General features: G+C 36.1%; 1 protein-coding gene and 1 pseudogene across 5 annotated transcripts in view; one reads left to right on the top strand and one right to left on the bottom strand.

The window, feature by feature from the left end:
* LOC102021328 (alpha-2-macroglobulin-like) overlaps nucleotides 1-22663 on the top strand; it is a 110679-nt gene that overhangs the window by 60964 nt on the left and 27052 nt on the right. For 4 of the 5 annotated variants that reach the window (XR_260065.2, XM_013511451.1, XM_005378888.2 and 1 more), the window contains 7 exons: nucleotides 6223-6384; nucleotides 7675-7902; nucleotides 8110-8173; nucleotides 9278-9420; nucleotides 10361-10510; nucleotides 15011-15172; nucleotides 15672-15753. Coding sequence is in view for 4 of the 5 variants with exons in the window: in XM_013511451.1 (XP_013366905.1) it covers nucleotides 6223-6384; nucleotides 7675-7902; nucleotides 8110-8173; nucleotides 9278-9420; nucleotides 10361-10510; nucleotides 15011-15172; nucleotides 15672-15753 (991 nt within the window). In the remaining variant the exon portion in view is untranslated. The remainder of the gene's footprint in view (nucleotides 1-6222; nucleotides 6385-7674; nucleotides 7903-8109; nucleotides 8174-9277; nucleotides 9421-10360; nucleotides 10511-15010; nucleotides 15173-15671; nucleotides 15754-22663) is intronic. The other variant, XM_013511453.1, reaches the window with a different exon arrangement.
* Nucleotides 11707-14321, bottom strand: LOC102010247 (annotated as a pseudogene).

The raw sequence follows: 22663 nt of genomic DNA, 5'->3' as shown, positions 1-22663 counted from the left end.
AAAACAATATTGGAAATGATACAGAGCTTCATCATACAAAATGCTGGGGTTGAACAATGGTTCTTATACTGCTTATTGTTTTCAGATCAGTCATTCTGATTACCAGATTCAAGCATGCAAAATTGGTCAAGAAAAAAGAAAGTTTTAAGCATTGACTGTTCCTTTTAATAAACCGCAGACAGGAGCAGTGCACCTATCCCAGCTATCCTTGTATATACATATAAATTTTGTTTTTCATTAAAAAAACCCAAAATAACAAAACAAATACATAAACAAAACAGTATAGGGAACAATAAAAATGATATAGAATTTCAAAACATGGTGATAGGATGTTAACAATGGTTGTTATATTACATAATGTTACCTTCAAAATGACATTACTGATATGTATTACTGATATGTATTACCTTATCCTTGTCATGTTATTTTCCCACTGTTGGTTCTGTACTTTCCCCCTCTGTTTAATTGCTTACCTTGCATGGTTATTATTTTCTATTGTTGGTCTTGAGATTTTGGTCATTTTTATCTCTGTGTAGAATATCTTTCAGTACTCTGTAAGATTCATTTAGTGCTCATGAATTTCTTCAGTTGATCTTTGTCATGGAAGTATCTTATTTCTCCATCAATTTTGAAAGATAGCTTTACAGGGTATAGCAATCTGGGCTGGAAATTGTTTTCTTTCAAGACCTAAAATACTTCACTCCAAGCTCTTCTTGACTTGATGGTCTGTGTTGAGAAGTCTGCTGTGTTTCTGATGGGCTTTCCTTCATAGGTGATCTGTTTCTTTTCTCTAACAGCTTTTAATATCCTGTTCTTTTCCTCAATTTCTGGGATCTTGATTATCATGTGTCTGGGTGTAGACTTATTTTGGTTATGGCTAATTGAGGTTCTATATGCCTCACTTATGTGCATATAAGGTTCTTGTCCCATGCTTGGGAAATTTTCTGCTATTAATTCTGCATAGTCTTTTTATGCCATTCATGTTACCTCCTGGTCTTTTGCTGACCTCTTTCAGCCTTATATTATTTTTCTTTGCCTCATCTTGCATCTGTTGCATTGTTATCCACTATTCCTTTGTTATTTTATTTCTTCAACTCTGAATATTCTGGCTGGTGCTTTAAGTGCTATATTGAACAGAAGAAGTGATAGTGGAATCCTTGTCTCATTCCTGGTTTTATGGGGAAAGTTTTCAGTTTTTCCCACTTATTATGATGTTTCAGGAGGCTTGTCAAAATGGCTTTTATAAGGATGGGAGAAAGTCCTTCTGTACCTATTTTCTTTAGAATATTTATCGAGAATGGATGTTTGCCTTTGTTAAAGTTTTTATCTCCATCAACTGAGATGATTGTGTGAATTTTGTCACCATTTTTTTCCATGTGATGTATTACATTTATTGATTTATTCGTGGTGAACCATCCTTGCATCTCTAGGATGAAGCCTTCTTTGTCATGATGTACAATTTTTTGATGACTTTTTGCTTTTTATTTGCCAGTATCTTTTGAGGATTTTTGTGTTAATGCTCATTAAAAAGATTAGTGTGAAGTGCTCTGTTTTGGTAGGATCCTTTTCTGGATTTGCAATCATGATAATGCCAGCTTTTAGGAATGACTTTCGGTGTGCTCCTTCCGTTTCAGTTTTGTCAATAGACGTTAGATGGGGTTTGAATTTCTTGCAGAACTCAGCAGTGAATCCATTGGGTCCTGGGATTTTCCTACTTGGTAGTTTTTAAAAATGCTTCCATTTAATCGTCTGTTATTATTCTCGCAGTTTATGTCTTTTTCATTCAGTTTCTATAATTCTTGTATTTCTAGAACTCTATTCATTTCTTCTCTGTTATTATTTTTTGGGAATACAGGTTTTCAAAGTAGTTACCAGTAATACAGATTTGGCAACGTTCATTGTAGTTTATCCTTTTCCTTTTCCCTTTCCCATTACACTGATGTAAGTTCTTTGTTTCTCTTCTCCTTCTCCTTCTCCCTCTCAGTCTCCTGCTCCCTCTCCTTCTTTTGGTAAAATTGGTTGAAGTTTTGTCCATTTTTTATTTTTTTAAAAGAATCAGCTCTTTGATACATTCTTTTCATTGTGATTCAGTATCAATTTCATTAGCATTTGCTTTGAGTTTTATAATTTCCTTCCTCATACTAGCTGTGGATTTGGATTGTTCTTGTCTGTGTAGGAACTTCAGGTGATCATTAGGTTACTTGGGTTCATTCTTTTTCTGAATATGAGTGTCCACAGCTATAAAATTCCCATTTAAAACTACCTTCATTATGTTCCAGAGTTTCTGGTATGGTATATTGGCATTTAGGTGGTTCTAGCAGCTGTCTAATTTCTTTGATATCTTTTGTGACTCATTGGTTGCTCAGGATAGTATGATTTAGTTTCTATGTGCATGTGTGAGTGTGTGTGTGTGCACCTGTGTGTAATTTCTGTGGTTTTATTTGCCATTGATTTGTAGTTTCAATGCACTATAACCTGATAACAGGCACAGAATAATTTTAATTAGTTTGCCTATATTTATCATGCTTAACGAGTGAGTATGTCAAGTTCTGTATGCTTTTGAAATGAATTGTGCTTTTGTTGGGTAGACCACTAAGTATATATCTATGAAGTTCAGTTTTTTCAAAGATTTGGTCCAACACTCATATTTTTTGTTGATTTTTCATTGAGTTGACCAATCTATTCATGACAGTAGGGTATCGAAGTCCCCTACTGTAACTGTGCTGATCTTTACCTGATCTTTTATTTCCAATAGTGTTTGTTTTATGAAGTTGCATTTGCCAGTGTTGGGCGCATATGTGTTTATAGATGTTACCACTTCCTGTTCAATTGTTCCCTTAGCTAATATGTAGTGACCCTTTTTGTCTCTCATGATCAATTTTGGCTTGAAGTGCACTTTGAAAATAGGATAGCTACTCCTACTTGTTTTTGAATTAGCGTTACATGGAATATTGCTTCCCATTCTTTAATTTTTTAGTCTCTGAAATTCTCCTTGGATTCAATGTGTTTCTTGTATACAGTTGAGTTTTGTTTTTTGATCCATTTTGCCAATCTTTGTCTTTTGATTTGGGAATTGATATTATTCACATTGTCATTTGTCTTGGTTTCTTTTCTCTCATTGCTGAGACAAAATACCCAACACCCAAAATTAAGGAAGGAAAGGTTTATTTAGCTTACAGTTTGTAGAGGTTTTAGTCCATAATGGGTCTAATGCAGAGTGGCATGCCACAAGGGCAACACTTTAAGGTGGCAGAAGACAGCAAAAGCAGCAAGAGCACAAGGGGGTGAGAACAAGCCTCTTTTCCTGCCTTATACTGTAAGCATACTACCCCCACTTAGGGGATGTGTAGCACTCACATAATCTCCATACCCTCTTCTTGCATAGGCTCAGGATGAGTATAAAGCAAGGACCCTAACTCCCTGCTCAGTGACGTAGTTAACCTTCTAAACTTCTCAAATTGACACAATGAACAACATCCCAGAAGGGTAAGGGCATGTCCTTTTCACCCCAAGATGCAGAACTGCTGAGTCACTTAGTCAAGCCTCTAGCCTCCCCAAGTTGACACAATGTATCAACCATACATCATTTCTGAACACTATTTACTCATTCCTATCATTTCATTATTTCTTTGTTCTCATTCTTTTTCTCCCATTGCTTAACTTCTCACCCTGCCTGGTGCATTCCATTAGACTTTTTAGCATTGTTAGCCCCATTGTAGGCTATCCTTAAGAATCTTTTATAGTGCCGGTTTGGTGGTCATAAGTTTCTTAAGGTGCTCTTTTTCATGGAAATATCTTACTTATCTATGAATTGAAAGATAGTTTTGCAGGATATATCAATCTGGGTTGGAAGTTATTGTATCTTAGGGCTTAAATACTTCACTCTTTGTTCTCCTGGCTTTTGAAGTTTGTGTTGTGAAGTCTGCTGTAATTCTAATGAGCTTACTTTTATAAGTGATTGTTGCTTAGCTATAGCAGCTTTGAAGATTTTTGTCCTTTTTTCAGAACTCTGGAATTTTGACTATGATATGTCACAGAGTACTTTTCTGATCATGGATATTACTTAGCATTCAATATGAATCACTTATGTGTATGTTAAAATTTCTCCTCATATTTGGAAAATTTTATGCTCTTGTTTTTGTAAAAAGGTCCATTAAGCTATTTGTGCTGTCTTCTGATTTTTCACTAATTCCAACTAATCTTAGATTAGTCATTGTGTCATCTAGGAAGTGTTGGGTCCATTTTTCTTTTTCTGTTACTGTCTTTTTAGGTATCTCTGAATAAGTGGCCTCTGGTAGCAGCCTAATGTCACCATTCTGATACTCTGTCCTCACACTAATTGTTTCTGCTGCCTATACTTTCTATAGAATTTTTAATTTCCTGAGTTTCTGATTGGTGCCTTTTCTAAAATGATCATTTATGTTTTGTATCATTTTGTTTACATCATCTAGCTTTTTATTAGTGTCTTCTGTAAACCTACCTATCATTTTTTTATTTAGTCCATTATTGGTTTAGTTATATTTTCTTTGAGCTTGCTAAGCATCTTATTGCTGTTTATTTCTTTTTTATCATTTTGAATATTTCAGCTCTATTGCTTTTGATTTCACTATCATCAATGCCTCTTGCATTGTCTTTGGGGAAGTTTGGAGTTTTGGGATGCCTCTTGTTGCCTTCTCATGCTTTTTTTTTCTTTCTTTTTTTTTTTCTTGTGGTCATGCTTAGATTTGTGGGTTGATTGTAGTGGAAGACTTTTTGCTAATATGGAGATGTCTTTAGTTAATGTCTGCTTTACAGTGATGCATTGTGGGAATGTCTTAATATAGGCCTTTGCCCTTGTATAAAGATTCAATCACTTCCATTAATTTGGAGGGGAGGGTACAGTGTAATTGAATCAACCCTCAGTTCTCCAGGAATAGACCATGGTATTGTTAATGACACAAAGACAATCCAGATATTGGCACACACAGAAAACCAGTTAGTAGCAAGTACTATGCCACCCTGGCAAAAGCAACAAAATCAGTAATAATAATAGCATTAAAGTCAAACTGAATATTGATATACCTTAACAACCAATAATGTACCACTCTTTACCACAGGAAAGAGTTCTATAACTATATAATAAACACAAAGGACATTGACATTGTAAAAATCTTCTAAATGCAACAACTATATCTCCACTAACAATAGAAAAGAATTCAATGGTAATAGCATAGTTAACAAAATATCTACATATTAATAAAGGTTATTGGTTATACTAGTAGAGATAGGAGTGGTGAACAGAAGAATGAAAGAAGAAAAATTAAGTAGTGAGATATGAGGAGGAAAATGAGTTAAAGGATCCTATTAAGAAATAAAAGAAAATTAGTAGAATTATATAAAAGTAATAGATAAGAACAGACAAAAAGGAAGAAAAAGAGAAAACAGAAGGAAAGATAAAAGAAAGATAGAGAAAAAAATTAATAAAAGAGAAAAGGAACAAAACTGAAGAAACCCTGCACCCAAAACCACCAATGGAAAAAAAGGTGATGCAGCTAATGAAAAAAAATTCTTCTGTGGTTATGAATGAGTGGTTTCTTTCCAGGGTCTGCAGTCTTGGATTCAAGCAGACATGGGGAAGGGGTATTGAGTCACTGCAAAGACCTGTTTTGTTTCCACACTTAAATTTTTGTGAATGTTAGACCCTGCCCTGCCTTTCCTGTGCATGGTTGGTCAGTTGTGTCTGCCTTATGGCTGTAGTCACTCTGGCCTCTCTCTCTCTCCCTCTCTTCCTCTCTTTTCTCTCCCCACTTCTCTCCCTCCCCATATGTATATATGCAGAGAAATGCAAATAATAAGAAAGTGTGACCCTTTGATCTAATGATTAACAGATTTATCAAAGTCCAATAGAAAACATTTCTGGTGAGTATCTGGTCTAGCTCATAATTTTAAAGAGATTGTCACTTATTTTCTGGTCCCACAGTTCTGTAATTTGAAATATATATATATATTCAGTATACTTAGCATGTACTCTTTTACTCTTCTGGAAAGAATAGAGAATTAGAGAATTTCTATGATTTACACTTGGGAGAGAAAAAAGATCTCACCCGGAAAATAAAAGCAGACTTATGGTGGTGATGGGACCCTATTTGGCCTTTATGCAATGTCAGAAAAGGCTTTTGCTCTTATAGTCCTGAGTGGTACTGTCGAATCTAATTCACAGCTTCTTTCGTTGTTCTATTACAGTTTCGCCTTGAGGATCCAAAAGGAGTTCCTATGGCAAATCAACATGTCTTCCTCCATGTGTCTGCAACAAACTATAACACCAGTGCTACCACAGATGAGCATGGCTTGGTAGAGCTCTCCATCAATACCAATGACATTGTGGGCTCCTCCTTCTTTTACAGAGTGAGTTTGGAAGTGAGAACATGAAGAGCAATCTTGGCAACAGAGTTGAAGCTCAGTAGTTCTTACCTCAAGAAAAAGAGATTCATGTCCCTAATTGACTTAATTTAGAGTGAATTATGCGACATATTTGGTAAACAGTAAAAGTACTAGGAGAAAGACTAGAGAACTAACTGCCATACCTTAAAGATGTCTTTTTATATATTATATTCTTTTTTTTTCCCCCCCTCCGGTACCAGGAACTGAACTCACAACCTTGCGCTTGCCAGGCAGGCGCTTTTGCCGCTGAGCTAAATCCCCAGCCCCTTATATTCTTAATTAATTATCATCTTCTTTTATTTTGGTCATCTTCTATGTTTTCCAAGTCATTATCTTCAAACAAACAATTATGTTTAATAGAATAACTTGTTTTCTCAATTAGGGGTATAAATGTTCTGAAATTGCCCCAAATACTATCTTTATTTCTCCAGACAGTAGGCACTCATTGCATAATTGAGTTGCTGGGCACTGTGCTAGTCCTTGTTATGGAAAATAAGCATGGCTTGTATTTTTATGGACCTACATCATTGGTGGTGGAAAGCTCCATGAAATGTTGTAACACCTGTGAACATTATAATGGAAATGGGAACATAGTAGACTGAAGGTTGAGAGGAAGCACACACAGTCATTTGATGAACAAAGAGGAAGATGAGAGTGGATGTGGCTTAGAGGTAGAGCACTTGTCTAGAATTTTCAGCCCTCAGTACTGCAAACAAGCAAGCAAACAAACAACACCCCCCCTCCACCCCCGTGCTGCTCAACAATCAAATGGAAGGTTATGCAAGGTTGAAAGGTATAGAGTGTCAAAGACTTACACAGCCAATCCATGATATCAGAGTAGTGATAACATTCACCTAAGCCTTGACTCTTCTGGTGTTTATACAATTTTAGGAAGGCTCACTATTTAGAAACATCTATTTGCTGAAGATCAATTTAGCACCTTATCACAACTGAAACCTCAGTGAGATTTCCTAGTTTCTCTGAATCTGTTCTATTTACATAATAATCTATATGAAAGATAGTCTTTCCTTTTCTTAATGCATAGGTACAAATACTTTCCAGAAACATCTTCTGAAATTAAGGGAACTAAATATAAGTTCATTTAACTAGCTGTAAGGGAAGGGTTTCTCCAATTTTCATTAAGAAGCTAAAAAATGTCTCACAGTACAACCAGGTAGGCTTATGTAGCTTAGAACAGGAGTTCTCTCTGATAGATAGTCCACAACATAGTATTTTTGTTTTTTGTTTTTCCAGGTCTACTACAAAGAGCAAGGTCTTTGTTTTAAACACTATTGCATTCAAGAAGAGCTCAAAGAAGCAATTTATGTGGCTAGACAGGTTTTCTCCTTCAGCAAGAGCTTTGTCTACCTTGAGCCTGTCGCTGGTGTCTTATCGTGTGGCCAAATGCATACAGTTCATGTACATTACATTCTGAATGGAGAGGTCTTGGGGGAGCTGAGGGATATGGTCTTCTATTACCTGGTGAGTTCTGTCTTCAAGTTGAGAAATAGAGTCTGACTGTGAGGCAAAAAATATTGAAATTCTTTGATTTCCTAACCATATATCTCTTGACCCTTTGACTTCTTATTGGGCTGGGTATTGCTGTTTGAACCTCAACACTGAGTATATTAGATGGGAGACAGATTGCAGAAGTGGGCAGATAAACTGAGAATATACTTTTTAATTTAGATCATGACCAAGGGCTGCATCATTCAAACTGGAACCCATGCTTTCCTCATGGAATCAGGAGAACGTGAGTGTTCTGAGTTTATCAATATGTCTGGCTGTACCCCATATACACTCAGCAAGGATGCTACACAACTGAGCAAAAGAGGGATGTCATGACATTTCCTGTGTGTCACTATGAAACAATCTCAACAGCTAGACCTTAAGGTTGTGTCTCCTAATGGATGTTCTAACTCATATCATTAACTCAGTTTGAGAACTGTGGAGTCTCAGATTGTCAAGCTGAGCATTACCCAACACCATTAAATATACATTTTTGGAGATGTAATATAAAATTATAAAATACTCTTATATGTGCTTTAAATGAGTAATCCATGTAGTCAGACCAGGAACTTCACCAAAAAGGCAAAATGTATGTTGTTCTTTGTTCAATAAGATCTAAACGTTGTCTGCCTTGGTCTTTCAGTCATTCTAGCTACATCAATGTTTGAATGATTAAAAAATGAGTGGAGACCTAAAAGTAATGCTTGCTTAGGTTTTACAAGACCCTATGTTTGATCCCTAGCACCATAAAAAGAAAGAAAGAAAAAGAAAACACAGGATCATTTGGAGATTTACTAAAATCTTTGATTTGGGTAATGATAAAGGAGATTTGTATAGTTGCATAAGCTCTGTGAACATTTGGTTCAAGCAAGGTGTTCTAAGAAAAAGTACATTTATTGCTAAACATTGACACTTCACTGCAATCACCTGTACTTTGCGGTCCCATCACTAGGTTCCATCAGGGCTTGGTCATCATCTCCACTGTTGTTCCTCTTCTCTAAGTTACAAGTGTAATGTCAACTGAGATGGCTTCATTACTTGATACCACTTTATTGTTATAAGAGCTAACTGATGCTATTTAGCCTTGCTAAGGTATAAAAGACATAAGAGATAGTCTGTATGACTATTCAGAGGGAAAGATAATGTGGACACATTTTTCCACAGCTAAGGTCTTTAGAGGAAGATACTGCAGTACTCTTTCACACCCTCACCAGGCCACTAATATGCAGACCACTAGCCCCAGCGTACACGTAGGAATGTCAGCAGTGCGAGGCTATAGTTCAGCTATTTGGGTTTCCTTCCATTATCAGGGTTATGACTCTCTCTTCCCTTACCTTCTGTGCTGCAGTGAAAGGCCACTTTACCCTGTCTGTCCCTGTGGAGTCACACATGGCTCCTGTCACTCAAATGCTCATCTATGCCATTTTACCCAATGGAGAAGTAATTGCGGATTCTGCAAAATTCAAGGTTGAAAATTGTCTTCCCAACAAGGTTGGTAATTTATTTCTAAAATTTCAATGACAGAAATTTTTTAAAAAATAACACACAGAAGTTTAAGAAGGACATATATTACTTTGCAGATAAAGAATAGAGGTCTTAATAACCTAGTAACTCATTCAAAGCCATACCACTTTTATGGCAGAACCAAAACTAAGATCTAGGTTTCCCAACTCTTCACTGAACACACTTCTATCCCATCCTGTCTTATTTATTATTTTTGTATGCACATGGTAATACCATGTAAGGTAAAATATCTCTGCTTATCAAATTCCTAAGTGTACAAAGCAGTATTGTTAATAATGTGACATACATTAGATCTCTAGGACTTATTCTTCTTGTATAATTGCCACTTTGTATCCTCTTACTAATGTCCTTTCTCCCCTTTCACTAACCTCAAACAACCACAGTTCTACTTTCTTCCCATTGGCCCACTTGAGTCAGAGTCTGCTGTGTTTTCTAAATACAACCCAGTCTAAAGCCATTGGTTCCATTTACCTGAAATGAAATGGGGAATAGAGGCACAGATGATAGATAGTTAGATAGAGAGACCGAAAGAGAGAAAGAAAGAAATCCACAATTAGAATCACTGACATTTCACTTGGAAAAGTACAACAGATAGATAAATGGCCCTTAAAAATAATGAACAAGAACATCCATCATTCTCAGTGGTTGTTTGTTGCTTCAGAATAAGACTGTCCCAGGAGTTAATTGTTCAAGTAAAGCTGGATGAAGGGAAGGAAAAATATCCTCAGGACTAATACTCTTTGAATCATAATTTAGCAATAATAATTGTTCATAACTCAGCAATATAAATGGGTCTATTTTGGCAAAATAGATAGCATAGTGAATATGTGAATGACTCAAAAGTGGGGTGGGCTTTAGGCCCGCAATCCAAGTAGTATATGGGGATTATGGTTTGTCTTTCTCACAGGTGGGTTTGAGCTTCAGCCCAGCACAAAGTCTCCCGGCCTCACAAGCCCAGCTGCAAGTTACAGCTGCTCCTCAGTCTCTCTGTGCCCTACGAGCTGTGGACAAAAGCGTGCTTCTCATGAGGCCAGAAGCTGAACTTTCCCCATCCTGGGTGAGTTCCTCCCCACCTCTGACCAGAAAGGGGCCCAGGAGGGGTACAGAGCAGGGAGGAACTGCTCTTTGGAAAAGGGAGTGATAATTCAGAATGCTTTATATTAGTTTGGAGATGAGTAATTATTAGTTTCTTAAATGTATATCATCATATTTAATGGTCATGGCATTACAAAGTGATATCTGTACTATTAGATATAAAAGTATAATTCAGAAGAATTTATCAATGCATTGTGTTCAAGATGACACAAATTAAATCAAGCAGTAAGTTGCAGAGCGTATGTCTGATGTCCAATACTGCCCATTTGTCTACAATTTATTATACTACTTTTTACCCCTATTTTCCTTTGTTTTTCTATTTTCTAGGAGATTCCTCAATATTTACATTTTTTTTTGGAATTAAGTGTTGTCTTTAACTGAAAAGCTAACAAACTGGCAAGTTACATTTCTCCCCCAGATGACAAACTTGGTAGTTACTAAGTCTGTAGGCAACATATCCAAGGCTGAGAAGATTAAAATTTAAAAACAAATAAAACAAGTCCTCAGGTCCAACTAAGGGAACCCTGCTACTCAAAGGCTAATCTATACCAGTGATACTGCTTGACTGTAGGAGGCTGGAAGACACCCTAAGTAACCCCACTTGGAACAGTTACTTCAAGTAGCCTCTTTCCAGTTTCCAACTTCTGAATAAAGATAATATTTTGTTATTTCTATTTCAGAAAACTCTTTGCAAATTGTTTTGTTTACAATGCCAGCTTTTAAAAGCTCACTAAAGTTAACTAGACAATAAACTACACAGAAATCACTTTATAAAAAAGAGGGAAAGCTCAAAATCTCAACTTTCTAGGGCCAGGGATATAGCTCAGCAGCACAAGTACCTGCCTGGCAAGTGCAAGGTCCTGAGTTCAATTCCCGGTACCAAAAATAAACAAACAAAAAACCTTTCTACAGAGAACCCATAGTTCAGTTTTATTCAGAGTAAACAAAAACAACAAGTTTCGCTCAGACTAAAAAAATTCAGCCATTGATTTGGAATCTGTAACTCAAACTACACAAGCAATGAGGATGATATTATGCTAATACAATTATTTTGCTGCTGCATTTGTCTATTGTTTGTCTAATATTAACAATTATAAACAGAGCAGGGCAACTACTGTTTGAAACAATCCTTATAGTGTTACAGTGTCAGGTGCAACATTTCACTTCTCTTCACACCACTGGTTCTCTTTGAGTACCCGGGCTTCCTCTTCCTCAGTAAAGTCATTTTTGATATTAAAGGTCTTACAAATCTCCTCAGGAGTTTCCCCCTTATCATATCGGCAACAGTCTTGCAGGTGACATCAAGCAAACCTTTGATGTCTAGGTAGTTTGCTGCCAGAATAAGTTCAAAAAGGGTTAGTTCCTTGGTCAATTTTCAGGAATTCTTGGTCCCAAATAGGGATATCATCTGTTCATTTTTCTTTGTTCTCATCATCCTCAGGAGGAGGAGGGTCATCCTTGTGGTGGGTACACCACTGAATGACCTTTTTAAATATTGCTGCATTAACATTTGGTAGAGGAACTGGGTCATCATCTCCTTCCTCATCCATTCCCAAATCGTCCAACGTGGTCTTGATTGTCACAGATTGTTTGGCAATTTCAGCATCAACTTCAAATATCTCTCCATCAGAACTCTGCAACTTAATTGAAAGAATGGTGTTTGGTCTCTAAAAGACTGTGGGCCAGAAGCAGACGTGGGCATAAAGATGTTCTCGCACATTGAAGAAAGGTGGCGGCGGATGAAGCCACTAGAGTGGCGCAGTGTGGTGTTGACTTTTATAACATTTACATTTTAATATTCTTAGACATTTTATTTTAAATTAGCTTAATTTCATTTCTAATTTTGAAAGCTATGTATTATTTTCTGATTATTTTATTTTTATGCCTTGTTTTAGTTTCATGGATGTGATGTTGCCTATGCCTCGGAGAGTTTTATAGGATTTTATGTTGTGATTTGGTTTTTCTTTTGGAGTTTTCTTTTGCTCTCTGATCTGCTGATATTTCCTAACTTTCCTCTGTTTACTTGCTTTGTTTTTTTCTCATTCATATTGGAAATTCACTGATGGTGCTTAGCTATTCATTTGTAGTTTAGACTGAAGCAGTAAAACTTGATCATTGATCTTATGGTCTGGGTTTTGGAGAAACGCTTGTCACATAATGTATTGTAAGATGGCCAGCAAGAACTTTGACAGGGAGCACTCACAATATTAAAAGTGTTTACAAAATGTATATTCTCCAGAGAATGTCCATTCCAAGCTAAGAACAAGCTTCTGCCTGAGATGCAGCCTGCTTGCATTCTCCAGGGAAGTGCATCAGTCCTTTTTCCTTTGGCTTCCTTCATGCTGCATTCACATATCTTTTCCCTTCTAAGGGACCTCATGCCTCCAAATCCCGAAGCTTTATGAGGCTTTTTGGCAAATGTATTTGCAGTATCTCATGCAGTTGCACTATTCTTTTTTTTTTATTTTAAAGAGTAAAAGAAGGATAACATAATAATGGGGGGGGGCTTACCAAATTACAGACAAAGTGGTAGGAAATTATCAATGGTTATTGTTTTACATATTGTTATCTACAGGCTAGTTTCTCAGGAAAACAAATAGACAAATAATAGTGAGTTACAGGCAAAAGCGGTAGGAGATTATCAATAGTTGTACTATATACTTTGGTATCTTCAAAGTGGCTGCTAAAGAAAATAAATAGAGCTATACATGAGTGACCAATTGAATAATCATTAACTATTCTCAATGGTTGCTGTAGGAAACACATAATGATAGACATGCATCCATTTATGACATAGGGTAGGAACAATACAAACATTGCAGAGTTATGGATAGATTAGTAGGAAAATATCAATGGCTGCTGTAATACATGGTGGTATCTTCAAAGTGGTTTCTCAGGAAGACAGAGATACACAAGAAGGATCTAACAAGTAGTTACAGCCTAAGGGTTGTCAAAAATCAAGTGAGCCGTCTGGGGTCAAAGCCATTTTTTTGTAGCGTTTTCTCTCCAGCCTCCCATCGCATTGGGACCCCACAACCAGTTAGTGTCCTCTCCCCAACTGTCAGCACAGGCAGAAGGAATCCTGCTGTAGACTTCTCTGGAGCGCCACCACAGCCTGTACTGTCAGGGGAAGAATGGCTTTCAGGGAGTCTCTGCAGGTATTGTGCAAGGTCCTCCTGGTTTACAGCTTCCGAGCGGCTCTCATGACCCCAGTCCACTGGACCTCTGACTCCTCGGGCTTAGTCTGCGCTCTCATGTTCTCCCAATCCTTGTTCAGCAGCTGCTCCCCTGCTGACTCTGGGCCTTTCTGATTCTCAATGGCAGGAGTAAGAGTGACCCGTTGTATGGCATCTGTTCCCAGGGGTTTCTCCATGTTTGAATGGTTCACACACTTCCGTGGGTGGGCATCTGCAGCCGGTGCATGGTGGGCCAATTGTGTCATTGTTTCCCTGTCTCATGGTAGTTCTCAATTGAGTGGCAGTGGCAGGCCTGAGGGCCAGCGTGCAATAGCGCTTACTGCCGCGTGGCTCCCCGTGCACTGGGGGCCCTCCTTCCGGGAGCCTACAAGCCAGGGAGCGAGCTGACCAGAAGACCGGCGCTCCCTGCCTGTGGCTCCCAGTGCACCAGCGGCCCTCCTTCCGGGTGCCTACGAGGCAGGGAATGAGCTGGTCAGAACACTGGTGCTCCCCACCTGTGGCTCCCCATGTGCCGGGGACCCTCCTTCCGGGTGCCTACGAGGCAGGAAGTTGCACTATTCTTACCTTTGGCCCCATCATTTGCAATTCCTCTACCTGCCCTTGAATCTCATGAATTATATTTGGAAGATTAAATGTATCCTAATGTTATTAAAGATGGGGACTTTTCTCCCCCTTGTTTGGGATATTGAAAGAAAAGAGAAAATAGAGAATTCTTCATTCAGATCTCTTCTATTTACTTATACTTTGATTAATCCAGGTGTTACTTTTAAAAAAAATTTCAATAGTGAACTGAAAACAGTGATCTTGATTTTTATATTTATTAGTTGGCTGATATAGTATAAATTTATTATCTAACATAGATTTAATATATTTTACATTAATAGTATTATAAATATTATCTTCTTCAACTGTAAGGTCCAGAATTTGTTTTTTTTTTTTTTGTTTGTTTTTTTTGGTTTTTCTCCGGTACCGGGAACTGAACTCACGACCTTGTGCTTGCCAGGCAGGCGCTTTGCCACTGAGCTAAATCCCCAGCCCCCAGAATTTTAAATTTCTCTTGAAGTGCTATGATTCTTGGATTGGAAAAATTTAGTTTTTCTTGAACATGGTAATCACCTTTAGGGTAAAACACTAATTCAAACAAAATCATGAACACATTTAGGAAATGATTTAAAATATGATCATATTGGTTCTTTTTGGTTAGTAGTATTATCCAGGAAAGAGCAAGAAAGAGATTTCATCATTTGTTTTCTTGTCTTTTATAGATATATAATCTGCTAAGAATGAAGGACACTGACTTCATTCCACATTTAAATCAATGGGCAAAAGACCCAGACAACTGTTACAATGATGAATATAGAAATTTTGATAAAATCATTCATTCATCATCGAAAAAAAATGACAAAGATACTTTCAGATACATACAGGTAAGCCTATACTGTTAATTAATATTCTGCCATGTGAACTATTCAAGATTAACACAATATAATATTGGTAATGACCCTCAACAGGCAGGCTGATGATGTAGCTTGGTGGTGGGGTGGTTCCCCACCATGAGCAAACCCATGAGAAAAACCATGGGGAAAATAGTCTTAGAAATTGCCCAGTTTAGACTGTTCTTTTTCCTGCTAAGGAAACTGACATGCAGAGGGTCAGTGGCTCATTCATGTAACACAGCTCGTTGTGCCAGAGCCAAGAGCAGAACAAACATCTGACCATGAATCTTGTGCTCCTTTCAACAGGCTCTGGTTCTACAGTGCTGAACTTTATAGTATAGTACTCAGCTTTGCTATGCTAGCATATGAGTAACACAACGCAAAGAGATGCTCTTTCCAATTATGTAAAATTTGTCACAGATAGGTGTTCTAATATTTTTACGTAATTTTTAAATATTTACATTTGATTGCATAATCATTGTCTTTTCAGAGCATGGGCTTAAACGCATTCACTAACTTGAAGATCAGAGATCCTGAGTTTTGTCCTGACTATGCATTAATCCCAGAAGCAGGTAAAATAATAAATCAGCTTGTTTTGGGATAATGGAAATTGAATTAATTAGCAAGGATGATGAAAATAAAATGTTAGAACAGATAAATTGTTCATATCAATGGGAAAGAAGTGAAGATCACAAGAGTAAATTGACAAATTAGTCACCCAAAGTTACCTGGACAATAAACATCAAGAACAAGACTGGGGCTATTTCTTTGGATAGGTTAGACAATCATTGCCATCCAACAAGCAAAAACAAAACAAACAAGACAATAAGATAACATATAGTCATTACTAAAACAGGTATATAGAACATACAAAAACCAAATAACTATGAAACATGAAAAAAACATTCTCAGGTGTAGCATATGGAATAAAGAGAACTTTTGCAAGTGTAGAAGAGGTAGAAAGTGGTGAATAAAACCATTTGAAGTAAAGAAAAAGATTTCAAAAGAAATGTCAAATTACACTACAAAATGAATATAGTTACTCTGTTTCTTAATTCTGTCTGAAATGAAACTTTCAGTCTTGCTTAAGGCTATTTACTTTGAGGGTCTATGGTCAAACATTTCCCCTCTGAACTTACTCATCCTTTCCTGCATTCTCTAAAATATCATCTTTCAATTGATTATCTTCATTGACATCATAAAAATTAAAGAAAGGATTGATGCATTGCATCAAAATGTCAATTCTCTTTAAAGATCAATTTTACTGGTAAAGTGAGACAATCAAAATGATTGATTATTAAATTCCATTCTTACATAATATGATGCAAGATATCATATGGTGAAATGATGTGATTGTAATATATTCCCAGAATAATGACTATTGAAAGAACTGCCTCCTATAGTCTTTGTTATCTAAGCAACATTACAAGTCTAATCTATATACTCATTGCATATCCAATTCATGTTCAAAACAGCATTTCCAAAATATTATCCAATAAAATTCATTATTAACAGAGATTGAGGGGCTGGGGATTTAGCTCAGCGGCAAAGCGTCTGCCTGGCAAGTGCAAGGTCGTGAGTTCGGTTCCCGGTACTGGAGAAAAACAAACAAACAAAAAAACCAGAAACTGATGCAGACTTCAGACATAGAATTCTCAAAATCATTGATCATAAAGAGAGATATGTAATTAGGGTCCTAGATAAAGAATAAAGGAAAAAAATAATTGGACTCAAGTTCAGAGTAAACTATATTCAATCTAGGAAAGTGGATATTTAGTTTACCAGAGTTAGTTTGATATATACATTTTACTGCTGTTTAACAAAACCTCAAAGCAACTACAAATATGAATGTACATGAATAATAAAACTTTAAAACAGGTTTGATGGGTGAGCTGAATAAAGATATATATGATGATACAGAAGTGAGTGAATCTGAGATCCCTAGTGAGATTTCTTGGGAAGTATTGGTTGAACCTCTATATAAAAAATGTATATTACCTTCAGTCATGACAATACATAGATAACTCTGCTTTCTTAAAAAGGTCTTTGAAAATGTGTATTAGATTATGCTGCAGGAATATGGAGTCAATCAACACTTCCACTAGGGATGTAGGAAAGAGCTTATTTATGCTACACTTGCCAATCACTGAGTACTGGGTCACTTTGCTCTTGAAGAGCAACTAAAGAAAAACAATGTTAGTAGTTCCAACTCCACAGAGCAAAAGCTGCTTTATGCAGAGAGAGAAACAGTAAGAGTGCAAGCAGCTGAAGCATAAAAAGGTGTCAGATTTAGCACTTTATGAAGAGTGACAGATAAATAAACAGTTTATGAAGGGGAGGTGAAAGACTCATCTTGAATCTATTTGAGCACTAAATACAAAAGCATTTGTTGCTGTTTCATATAAACAGTATAACACTAACCTTGATTAAATTGTAGGTCACATTTAGCTGGTGAAGAAAGAAGCCAAAAAAAATCACAATGATATGAATGCATGGGGGGTATCTTCAATAGAGGTAGCCATTTTTAATGCAAAAATGATGTAAGACTTTAAATTAAACACTGTAGAAGAATTGGTTAAAAAGCGAAAAGAAACCTATTGGTAGAAAATGAAGCCAGGCATGGTGTTGCATGCCCATAATCCCAGCACTTGGGAGGCTGAGGCAGGAGGATAGCTATGAGTTTGAGGCCCATCTGGGCTACATTGTGAGTTCAAGGACAGCCTAAACTACATAGTGAGACCCTGTCTCAAAAAAAAAAAAAAAAAAGTAAAAAAATATAAGAGAGTGGTGATTTTATAGAGAAAGATTAATTCTTGTGGAAATTATTACAAATGATAAAACACAGTTTGTAAATGATGTTAATAGGAATGGTCTGGAAGAAATAGAAAAATTTGTTAAATATAGTGTACACACAGGGTGCATTAGGGTATTTTTACCTTCATGCATCCTTACCTTTGTAGGAAAATCCTACAATAATTATTTTACACCTGCATGAATATAAAGTTAAATAGAACTCAGGCTGGATTGTATTCAGCTTTTTGCTGATTTGAAAGTAATTTAAAACATTTTTTTCAGTTTTTGTTAGTATAAGTTTGTAGTATAGAATGGTCATATCCTTTATGGAGAGTTGGTCCATATAGATAACACGTCTTAATTCTACTTTTATTCCCTTCTCATCCTCTTTCTCCCCTTTCCTGCCATCCCTTGGTGCCCTTCCCATTTGCAAAAGATCTATCTCCCTCTTTCCCATTATTTGTCTTTTATTTTGCTCTTTACATTTTGGGCTTTTCATATAAGAGAAATGTGATGTTTTATTTCAGTTAACGTTATGGTATCAGTGTGCATCCATTTTATTACAAATGACTTGATTCTTCTTTAGGGAAGGACAGTACTCCCATTGTGTACAAATATCACATTTTCTTTACCCGTTCATCTGTTTGCCTTTTTTTTTTTTTTTTTTTTTTTTTTGGTTTTTCTCCGCTACTGGGAACTGAACTCACGACCTTGCGCTTGCCAGGCAGGCGCTTTGCCGCTGAGCTAAATCCCAGCCCCTCTTGTTCATCTGTTGATGGGCATATGAGCCACTTCCAAGATTTAGCTCTTATGAACTGTGCTGCTATAAACATGGTTATGCACGGATCACTGTAAAAATGATGTCTTTAACTATTTGGGGAAGATACCTAGAAGGAGAATAGCTGGGTCCAGTGAAATTACTGTGTAGTTATTTAAGGAAATGCCATACTGATTTCTATAAAGGTTGTGCTACTTTACATTCCCATCAACAATGTAGAAGGGTTCCTTTTTCCCCACACCCTTACCTGCATTTGTTACTATTTGATTTCTTGATAATAGCTTTTCTTCCTGGAGTAAGATGGAATCTTAGCGTTACTTTAATTTGCATTTCTGTAATGGTCAGAGTGTTGAACAGTTTCTATGTATTTATTGGTTTTTTAAAACTTTTTCTTTGGAGAGGTGTCCATTGACTGCAGTTGTCCATTTTTGATTGGGTCATTTAGATTTTTGGGGGGTTAAATTTTTTGTGTTCTTTATAAAGACATTAGTCCTCTGTCCAAGGAATAGCTACCAATTTTGCCCATTTTGTAGGTTGTCTCTTCACACTGTTAGTTGTTTCCTTTCAGGCAGGAGCTTTAAAATTTAATATGATACCATTTGTTGTTTCTTGATATTATGTATTATGCAATTGGGGTTCTGCTCAGAAAGTCCTTGGTTATACGTATATCTTCAACAGTTTTACCTATTTTGTCTTGCAGTAGATTGTTTCTATTTTAATATTTGGATCTTTTATTCATTTTGATGTTAGTTTCATACATGATAAAAGATATGGATCTAGACTTATTCTTCTGCTTGTGAATAGCAGATTTTCTCAGCACCATTTAGTCAAGGGACTACCATTCCTTCAACATGTTTTTGACCCATTTGTCAAAGGCCAGCTGAATGTCCTAGGAATTGTTTCTGCATCCCCTAGTCTGCTTGTTCCCCCCAATATAATGCTGTTTTTATCCCTGTAGCTTTGTTATACAACTTGAAGTCTGGGATTGTGATACCTCCTGCCTTGCTTATTGCCCATGATTGCTTTTGCTGTTTCTGGGTCTCTTCTGGATCCATATGAATTTTAAGACAGTTTCCTCCAGTTATGTGAGGAATGCTATGGTTATTTTGAATGGGATTGCATTAAATCTGTATGTTAATTTGGGCAGTACGGCCATTTTGACTACATTGTTCTGCCTATCCAGGAACAAGGGCTAGCTTTCCATTTTCCATGTCCTTTTTGATCTCCCTTTTCAGAATATCTAATTTTTATTGTAGAAGTGTTTCACATCCAAGGTTAGGTTAATTCTGAAGTATTTAATTTTTATTGAGGCTCTTATGAATGGTATTGATTTCCTAATTTCTAAGTGAGCTAATTGTTAGTGTACAGGGACACTGTTAATTTTTATGTGTTGACTTTGTATTCTTCTGTGTATTATTTCTAAAATTAATTTGGTTATTAATTCTAGGAATAGTTTTATAGAGTTTTGAGGGTCTTCTATGTAGAAGATCATGTGATTTGCCAATAATGATAATTTGACTTCTTGTCTTATGTATATATCCTTTTTATTTCTTTCTCTTCCTTGATTGCTCTAGCTAATGTTTTCAGAACTATATTGAACGAGGATGGTGATAGTGCATATCCTTATCTTGTTTCTGATTTAGAGTGTAAAGCTTTCAACTTTTCTCCATTTAATATGATGTTGACTATTGGTTTGCTGTAAATGGCTTTTATCATGTTGAGAAAAAACCTATTTTTATACCTATTTTCTTCAGTTTCTTTTCATCATGGATGGATGTTCACATTTTTCAAGGGTTTTTCTGCATCTATTAGGATGATTGTGTGATTTTTGTTCTTGTTTTTGTTCCTGTAATGAATTAAATTTATTGATTTGCATGTGATGAGCCATCTCTGCATCTTTAGGATAAATCCTACTTGGTCATCGTGTATGATCTTCTTGATGATTTGTTCCATCCTATTTCCCAGTATTTTGTTGAAGGTTTTTTCATCTATGTTCGTTAAAGAGATTCACCTGTAGTTTTCATTTTTGGTTGAGTCTTTTTCTGGATTTGGAATCAGAGTAATGATTTTGGGAGTACTTCTTCTCTTTCAATTGCATTAAAATGTTTGAAAACTATTGGCATTAGATCTTTCCTAAAGTTCTTGTAGAATTCAGCAGTGAAATTATTGGGTCCTGGACTTTTCTTCATAGTTTTCTAAAAAATAAAATTACTTCTTCATTTCATTGTTTATTAGTGGATTATTCAGGATTTTTGTATATTCTTGGCTCAGTTTTGGTAATTCATATGTATTTATGAATCTATCCATTTCTTCAGAATTCTTCTAATTTTTGGAGGACAATTTCTCAAAATAGTTACTAATGACCTTCTTGGTTTTGGCAGTGTCTGTTGTGATTTTATCTTTCTCATTTTTCTTTGCATTGACTTGGGTCTTTTCTTTTCTTTCTTTGGTAAGCTTGGCCAGGGGTTTGTCTACTTAGTTTATTCTTTTAATGAATCAGCTCTTCAATTAATTGATTCTTGGTTGCATTCATTTCTGCTTTGATCTTTATAATGTTCTTCAATGTACTAGCATTGGAGTTGGATTGTTCAAGTTTATGTTGAACTTTGAGGCATGTCATTATGTTATTTATTTTTACTCTCTGTTTTTTTGAATATGAGTCTTCACAATTATAAACATCTCTCTCAGGACTGCTTTCATTGTATCCCATATGCTATGGTATGTCATACTGGCATTCTCATTTGATTCTAGGAACTATTTAATTTCTTTGATTTACTCTGTGATTCACTGATTATTCAAGGGGATATTGTTTGATTTCCATATGTTTGCTTAATTTCTATGTTTTCTTTTGCCATTGACTTTTAGTCTTTTGCACTATGACCTGATAATATGCACAGGATAATTACAATTCTTTTGAATTTACTTAAGCGTGGTTTATGGGCTAGCATGTATTTTGGAGAAAGTTTCATGTGCTATTGATAAGAATGTGTATTCTGTTGTTTTTTTGGGTGGAATACTCTGTAGATAGCTATTAAGTCCATTTGTTTGAGGATTTGCTTCAACTCTCATATTTTGTGATTTTCATTCAGTTATCTATTTGTGACATTGGAGTATCGAGATCCTCCACTATAATTTTGTTGATGATTATGTCTAGCTATGTTCGGTAGTATTGGGTGCATATATATTTATAATTGTTATCTGTTCTTGTTGAATTATTCCCTTAACCTATATATAGTAATGTTATTTGTCTCTTCTGATCAGTTGTGGATGGAAATCCAATTTGCTTTAAATTAAGATAGATACTCCTTTTTTCTGTCTCCCCATTGCATGGAATATTTTAAGATTTCTTAGAAGAGTCAGCGGCCTTATGCATTTTACTTCTCTATCTAATGAATAAACTGACTTGGTATTGCTTTAATGCTTAAGCTACTGAGTGGAGAACTGAGACACCAGATCACACTGAGTATGGAAGTCAAATAGGAAGTAAGAGAGAAAGTTAAAAGGGTGGTGCCCAACATAGAGAAGAACTTGGAGAAATGAAGCTGTAAAAATGCAGAAACATCCAAATGAACAATAGGAAGCTTCAAATTTCCAAATGAAAAACTTCCAAATGAGATAATCTTCCAAACTTCAAAATGAAATAATCTCTGGAAGGAGCTTATTCATTACATCCGCTCTTCTCAAGTTCTGAAAATGTCAATTCAAAAAGGCAATACTTGGTGAGAAACCTTAACTCTGAATCTGTGCATGCAAATATTTTAAGAAACTGCAGAGCCCAGAACTTTTTTACTGATTTTCATTACCTGCCAGTAGAAACCCAAGCCAATATTTTTATTCCGGCTTTATAGATTTCTTTTGCTTCACCAAAGGAAGATACTTGTTAGAAATCTTGTGCATAAATGTTAGCTTTC

Source organism: Chinchilla lanigera, unplaced genomic scaffold (genome assembly GCF_000276665.1).
Source record: "Chinchilla lanigera isolate Chin_1 unplaced genomic scaffold, ChiLan1.0 scaffold00012, whole genome shotgun sequence".
NCBI lineage: Eukaryota > Metazoa > Chordata > Mammalia > Rodentia > Chinchillidae > Chinchilla > Chinchilla lanigera.
Note: the sequence above shows the minus strand (reverse complement) of the source record. Positions and strands in the feature narration are given on the sequence as shown.